Source organism: Lithobates pipiens, unplaced genomic scaffold (assembly GCF_037356315.1).
Source record: "Lithobates pipiens isolate NorthernLeopardFrog02 unplaced genomic scaffold, aLitPip1_a1.2 Scaffold_22, whole genome shotgun sequence".
Taxonomy (NCBI): Eukaryota; Metazoa; Chordata; class Amphibia; order Anura; family Ranidae; genus Lithobates; species Lithobates pipiens.
In genome coordinates this window covers 10,715,529-10,722,959 of record NW_027507784.1, presented here as the reverse complement: position 1 = coordinate 10,722,959, position 7,431 = coordinate 10,715,529, and the positions used below count along the sequence as shown (strand labels likewise).

At 47.6% G+C, this 7,431-nt stretch overlaps 1 protein-coding gene across 1 annotated transcript; it reads right to left on the bottom strand.

Moving 5' to 3' along the window:
* Window positions 1-215: 215 nt before the first annotated feature.
* Window positions 216-1,118, bottom strand: LOC143925587 (taste receptor type 2 member 40-like). The gene has a single exon (XM_077450061.1). The coding sequence runs from the start codon at window positions 1,116-1,118 to the stop codon at window positions 216-218; it is 903 nt and encodes a 300-aa protein (XP_077306187.1).
* Between the last annotated feature and the right edge of the window lie 6,313 nt (window positions 1,119-7,431).

The following is a 7,431-nucleotide window of genomic DNA, read 5'->3' as shown; positions in this document are numbered from 1 at the left end:
AAGTGTGCAGCCCATCTCTAACCGGGACAAACCGAGAAGGTGAAAGACCCAAGTAAGGAACACAGACAGCTATTAAAATATGAGAGAAGATATAACCCTTCCACACTCCATACAAAACAAAATGCTATGACTTAGGAAACATTTTACATTGATCTCTATTACACTAAATGTCTATAGTATATATTTAGAGTCTCAAGCTAAGCATTCTCCACATGTTAAGTCTCTGTGTTCCTCCAGCTTCTGGTCCAGAATCTTCTCAGAATGATCCTTCTCAGCTTGTTGCTGGCCTGGAAGATGACGGCGGCCTCCACCGATGGGGATAATAATTGTAAATCCCAAAAAACTATTGACAGTGAGGAACTTGGAAAAAAAGTCATCACTTGATACCCGCAGAAGAATGTGAAGATGAGAAGTAAGAAGAAGATTGTCCTCAGTGCAGTGACATGAGCCTGAAGATTTGGACGTGTTGATCCAGAGTCGTTATTCTTCACCCTCCAGACGTGTCTGAGCAGAAAGGAGGAAGTGAGGACCAGGCACAGAAGACTAAGGCAGAATGGAAGAATGACGCCTAGGACGGTCATAGGAACAAGATAGGAAAGACTGATACGGAACCTGTTACCAGAGGCTTCAGTGCTGTTCTCAGAAGACTGGATACTTTCTGCATTGACAGCCCAGAACCACGGGACACTCACACTGAACATCCCAAGTGCTGTCAGGAATAGATGTTGACTACGGAAATTGCACACAATTATCTTTACCCAGATGAAGAACCCATAGCTGAGATTGGTGATGGTGGTACAGTAATGAGCCGAGAGCCAGAAGGTCAACCAGAAGTTGTAATAGATTAGGAAGTAAATTGATGTGCTCATAAATACAAATACTTGTTTAATATTAAAGGTTTCCAGAGAAAAGACGAAGATCATTCCCTCTATACTCATCACACACTGGAGGAGAAGATTCACAATTCCCTTAGCCAGAAAGATCACATCGGTGGGACTCAACTTCCCTTTCTTTCTGATGATGTCCAGGTTACCCATCACAATACAAGTGTTAGAAGGGATTGCCAAGCTGAGTCCCAAGACTGAAGAGATCAAAGTAGATAATTCCAGGGACATCATGCTGAGGTTTGGTGTGATCTCCGGACAGAGATGACGGGACACGTCCAGTGATAGCCGACAGAATGATATAATTAGAGTTGGAATTATGGAAAAAGCCTTCAGAGATCCGTCTCATGATTGACTTTGCATAAATGTGATGGATTTCATTGCAATGCCGACATCTAAAGCACGGAGCAATCCGTGTAATACAATCTCTGACTCATTTCCATTATCCTGAAATAATTAACCAATTCAGAACTGGCAGCTTTATGTTTCTTATTGAATATTATATACACTCAGCACTATGACTATTATATACACTCAGCACTATGACTATTATATACACTCAGTACTAGGGATGAGCCGAACACCCCCCGGTTCGGTTTGCACCAGAACTTTCGAACGGACCCCAAATTCGTATGAACTTTAGAACCCCATTGAAGTCTATGGGACTCGAACGTTCGAAATTAAAAGTGCTAATTTTAACGGCTAATATGTAAGATACTGTCCTAAAAAGGGTTTGGGGACCTGGCTCCTGCCCCAGAGGACATGGGTCAATGCCTAAAATGTTTTTAAAAATGGCCGTTTTGGCGGGAGCACTGATTTTAACCACTTCAATACAGGGCACTTTCGCCCCCTTCCTTCCCAGCCCAATTTTCAGCTTTCAGCGCTCTAGCGCTTTCAGTGACAATTGCGCGGTCATGCTACACTGTACCCAAATGAAATTTTTATCATTTTGTTCGCACAAATAGAGCTTTATTTTGGTGGTATTTATTCACGACTCCGTTTTTTATTTTTTGCGATATAAGCGCAAAAAAGCGGAAATTTGGAAAAAAAAAACAATATTTTCTTTTTTCTACTTCAATAAAAATCCAATAAAATCAAATTTTGTCATAAATTTAAGCCAAAATGTATTCTGCTACATGTTTTTGGTAAAAAAAAATCCGTTAAGTGTATAATAATTGGTTTGTGTGATCACGGACATATGTACGCAAATGATCATGTACATATGTGTGCAGGTGATCACGTACATATGTGTGCAGATAATCATTGGGACATGTGATTTTAGTGGGACATATGTGGGGGACATGTTTTTATTATTAGGGACATGTGTTTTTATTATTTGGGGACATGTATGTTTTGGGGACATGTGTGGGGACATTGTGTTTATACTGTGTGATGTGTTTACTGTGTGGTGTGTTTACTGTGTACACTAGACTGGTGATCAGTGAGTAAAAAGCTGCAAAAAGCAGCTCATACTCACTGATCAGCAGCCGGCTGCAGCGATCTGCTCTCCTCTCCTCAGCGATGACTTCTGTGTGAGGAGAGGAGGAGCCGATTGCCTAGCAACCGGCTGTTTGTTTACATCACATGACGGCCGTGATTGGACACGGCCGTCATGTGATCAGGAGGGCCAATCACAGAGCCCTCCTGCCGATCTGAGATGCGCCGTGTCCGGGTGACACGGGCGCATCGGGATCGCGCCGCTGCGCGGGCGCGCGCGCGCGCGATCCCGCTACTCCTGAATGACGTTCCTGAACGTCATATCAGGAGTAGGCGGCTCCCACCCGGCCGTATATGTGCATTGGCCGGGTGGGAAGTGGTTAATGACGATTAAAGTGAAAAAAAAAGTGAAATATTCCTTTAAATATGGTGCCTCTGGGGTGTCTGTAGTATGCCTGTGAAGTGCCACGTGTTTCTCGTGTTTAGAACAGTCCCTGCACAAAATGACATTTAACGGAAATAACATAATTTAAAACTGCTTGCGGTTTTAATGTTATATCTGGTTCCTGCAATATGGTTGAAAATCATTGAGAAAAATGGCATGGGTAGCCCTCCCTGCCCATTACCAGCCCCTTTGGGTCTTGTACGCATATTAAGGGGAACCATGTACCCATATTAAAAAAAGGAAATGCGTGTGGCTACCAGGCCCTATATACTCAGAACAGCAGTATACAGGCGGTGCAAATAAGACAGGGACTGTGTAGGTTTGTTGTGTTAAGTTGAATCTGTTTGTAATTTTCAACTGGTACATTTTTAAAGTGTAGCCCCAGTCAAAAAAACGATTTTTAAGCTTTTTGGAAAACATAGGGAAGGGTTATCACCCCTGTATAATTTGTTTTGTCGCCCATCTTTTTTCATCTCACTTGCTGCTGTCTCCTTCCGTTTGCAAGTAGGAGATGTTTGTAAGTTGGATGTTTGAAAGTAGGGGCCTGCCCTATATGCTCTGCAGAAATGGCGGAACAAGGTGTTGGTTTTGCCACAACATTGTAAGCCCTCAAAGTGACTCTTGGTGGGCGCTGGAGCGCCCTGCTGTGAACGATTATATCAAGAATTGTAATTACATGCCATTGTTGAACAGTGGTAGAAAAATTGACCTTTGGTGGTTGTGGTGCTGGTGCCACAACACTATAAGTCCTCACAGTTACTCTGGGTGGGCACAGGAAGGGGCCATCCTGTGAAATATTATATCAAGAATTGTAATTACATGTCCCTGTTAAACAGGGGCAGAAAAATTGGGCCTTAGGCACTGGTGCTGGTGCCACGACACTGCAACCTCTCCCATATACTCTTGTTTTATTGCAGGAATTAGCCCTGCTGCAAAGCATTGCATCAAAAATTGTACTTAAACGCCCCTGTTAAACAGGGGCAGAAAAATTGGGCCTTAGGCACTGGTGCTGGTGCCACCACACTGCAACCTCTCCCATATACTCTTGTTTTATTGCAGGAATTAGCCCTGCTGCAAAGCATTGCTTCAAAAATTGTAAATAAACGCCCCTGTTAAACAGGGGCAGAAAAATTGGGCTGATGGCACTGGTGCTGGTGCCACCACACTGCAACCTCTCCCATATACTCTAGTTTTATTGCAGGAATTAGCCCTGCTGCAAAGCATTGCATCAAAAATTTTAATTAAACGCCCCTGTTAAACAGGGGCAGAAAAATTGGGCTGATGGCATCACCCAGAACCAGAAATGTTCTTCCAACATATCAGCGGAGGAGGAAGAGGATAGACAATCAACATAACAGGACAGTCACTCAGCATCAGCATAGGCAGTTTTGAAGGGATGTGATATTTAAAAAAAAATTATTCGGTTACATCAGCTTCAGGTGCTTGGTAGCTGTGGGTTATCCAAGACTGATTCATCTTGATGAAGTTCAGTCGCTCAACTGATTCGGTGGACAGGCGCACCCTGTGCTCGGTAACAAAGCCTCCAGAAGCACTGAAGGTGCGTTCCGAAAGAACGCTTGATGCAGGACAGGCCAGTAGCTCAATTGCATACTGTGCAAGCTCTGGCCAGTGATCCATCCTCAAGACCCAGTAAGCCAGAGGATTTTCGGTGGGAAAGGTGTCCAAGTCTGACCTTGCCCCTAGGTATTCCTGCACCATGTAAATCAGACGCTGGCAACGGTTGCTGGAACCGATCATACCTTGGGGCTGCGGACTAAAAAATTGTCTGAAAGCATCAGTCAGATGGCCACCTTCTCCACCGCTCCTTCTGACCAATGCCTCAGCAACACGTTGTCCAGGACCAGGAGTTTGTAACCTCCCAGTCTCTGGGAATGCGTTGCACAGACCTTTCTGCAAGGCCTCCCGGAGATGTCTCATCCTCTGCTCCCTCTGCGATGGCAAGATAAGGTCGGCAACCTTACCCTTGTACCGTGGATCAAGGAGAGTGGCCAGCCAGTAATGGTCCCTCTCCTTGATCCGAAGAATAGGAGGATCCTTCCGCAGGCTTTGCAGGATCAGGGAGGCCATGCAGCGTAGGTTAGCTGAGGCATTCGGTCCGGAGTCCTCTGGGTCACTAAGGACAACATGATCCGCAGCTACCTCCTCCCAGCCACGTACAAGTCCATGTGTTTCTTGGGACTGTAAATCATCCCTACAAGACTGCTGCTGCTGATGCTGAGTGCCAGCCTCCACCTCCATGCTGACACAATCATCCTCCTCCTCCTCTTCCTCCTCCTCTTCCTGTGTGATGGGTGGCACAGCAGGAACACTGTCTGGATAAAGGGGGCCTTGAGAGGCAGGTTCAACTCCTTTTGGAGCACAGCCAGCCGAGCACAGGCATTAAATGATCGGTGGAAATGCACACAGACTTTCCTGGCCTGTTTCAGGACATCCTGTAAGCCCGGGTACCTGCCCAAGAACTGCTGCACCACCAGGTTAAGGACGTGAGCTACACAGGGCACATGGGTCAGTTGTCCCTGTCGGAGGGCGGAGAGGAGGTTGGTGCCATTGTCGCAAACCACCATTCCTGGCTTAAGCTGGCGTGGCGTCAATCACCTCTCGGCCTGCCCCTGCAGAGCTGACAAAACATCCGCCCCAGTGTGGCTCCTGTCCAAACAAACCAGCGCAAGCACGGCATGGCATCGTTTTGCCTGCGTACTTGCGTAGCCCCTGGAACGCCTATGGAGCACCGCTGGTTCTGAGGACAGAGCACTGGAAGAGGCCATGGAGGAAGAAGAAGAGAAGGGGGTGGAGGAGAGAGGTGTGTCACAACCAATAGTAGCATTTTGGAGGCGTGGTGGCGGAACAACCTCCAACACTACTGCACCTTGTCCTGCATCCTTCCCAGCTGCCAGAAGAGTGACCCAATGGGCCATGAAAGACAGGTAATTTCCCTGTCCATGCCTGCTGGACCATGAGTCAGCGGTAATATGCACCTTACCGCTGACCGCCCTGTCCAGCGAGGCAAGGACATTGCCTTCCACATGCCTGTAGAGAGCCGGAATCGCCTTCCATGAGAAAAAGTGGTGTTTGGGGACCTGCCACTGAGAAACCGCACATTGTACAAACTCACAGAAGGGGGCCGAGTCTACCAACTGAAAAGGCAGCAGTTGAAGTGCTAGCAATTTAGCCAAGATAGCATTCAACCGCCGGGCATGTGGATGGCTGGGAGTGAACTTCTTTCGCCGGTCCAGCAGCTGGGGCAGGGACATTTGCCTGCTATAATCGGACGTGGGTGTACTGCTAGCAGAGTGCCCGGAAGCACTTGGCTTTGACACACCTAATTCTACACCTTCATTCCTCTCAGAGCAGGTTTCAGAGAGGACTGAAGGTCTAGTGGGGTTGGAGATCGCAGCTGATGAGGAGCAAGGAGAGGTCCGCTTTGTTCTTTGGTGTGGGTCTTTGAGGTACGCTTGCCAACGAGCTGCATGGCAGGTCAACATATGTCTGGTCAAGCATGTGGTGCCCAAGCGGCTGATTTTTTGGCCACGCGAGATACGCTTGAGACATATGTTGCAAATAGCAGCGGTGCAATCTGATGCACTCGTCTCAAAAAAGGCCCACACCAAAGAACTTTTAGAATAATGCGCAGAGGCAGCGCCCTGCACAGGCGGAGCTCTGCGGTGTGATTCAGTCGGTGTGCTGCCCTTAAGCTGGCCCCCGGAGGGCATCCTGCCTCGTTGGACATGTGCCTCCTCCTCCTCTTCCTCCTCTCTCCTACCAGGCACCCACGTGGAGTCAGTGCCCTCATCATCCCCTCCCTCTTGATCTCTGTAGCAAACCTGGCAGTATGCTGCAGCTCGTGGAACATGACTGCCAGATTACTGTGCTTCTTGAGCATCCCCTCTCTCTGCATTCACGCTACTGCCTTCCTCTAGCTGAGTATCATCATCAGAGCCTAAAAAACACTGGGAATCCTCCTGGAGCATGTACCCAACACTGTGCTCAAAGAGTTCAGGAGACTCCTCAGGAGGACGTGGTGGGTCTAGGGAAGGAGTCACTGATGATGACATTGAGACGAGGGAAGACGATGCGTTGGCAGCTGCTTTGCTAGTACCCTGAGACTGGGTGAGAGAGGATGAAGAGGATGAAGAGGGCTTGGTCATCCACTCTACCAAGTCGTTGGCATGTTGCGGCTCAACATGTCCAGCTGCCGAAAAGAAGGACAAGCGTGTCCCATGGCCACGTGCTGATGATGACAATGCACCGCGTCCACGACCAGCACTGTTGTCTCTAGACACAGAGCCTGCTTGCCCTCTTTTATCGGCTCGCGCCTGTCTGCCTCTCCTTGCTGGCCTTCCAGACATGGTAATGGCCTGAAGGGAGTTGGGTAAAACAGCAATTGGGTAGTGTATATTGTGCTGGAGGCACACAACACCCACTAACTCCTGCAGATGCCTTTATTATAGAACACCAGCAATAAAGGGTAGATACAGGTGTATATTGTGCTGGAGGCACAAAACACCCACTAATAGCCAATGTTCGAGTCGAACATATGTTCGACTCGAACACGAAGCTCATCCCTACTCAGTACTATGATTATTATATACACTCAGCACTATGACTATTATATACACTCAGCACTATGACTATTATATACACTCA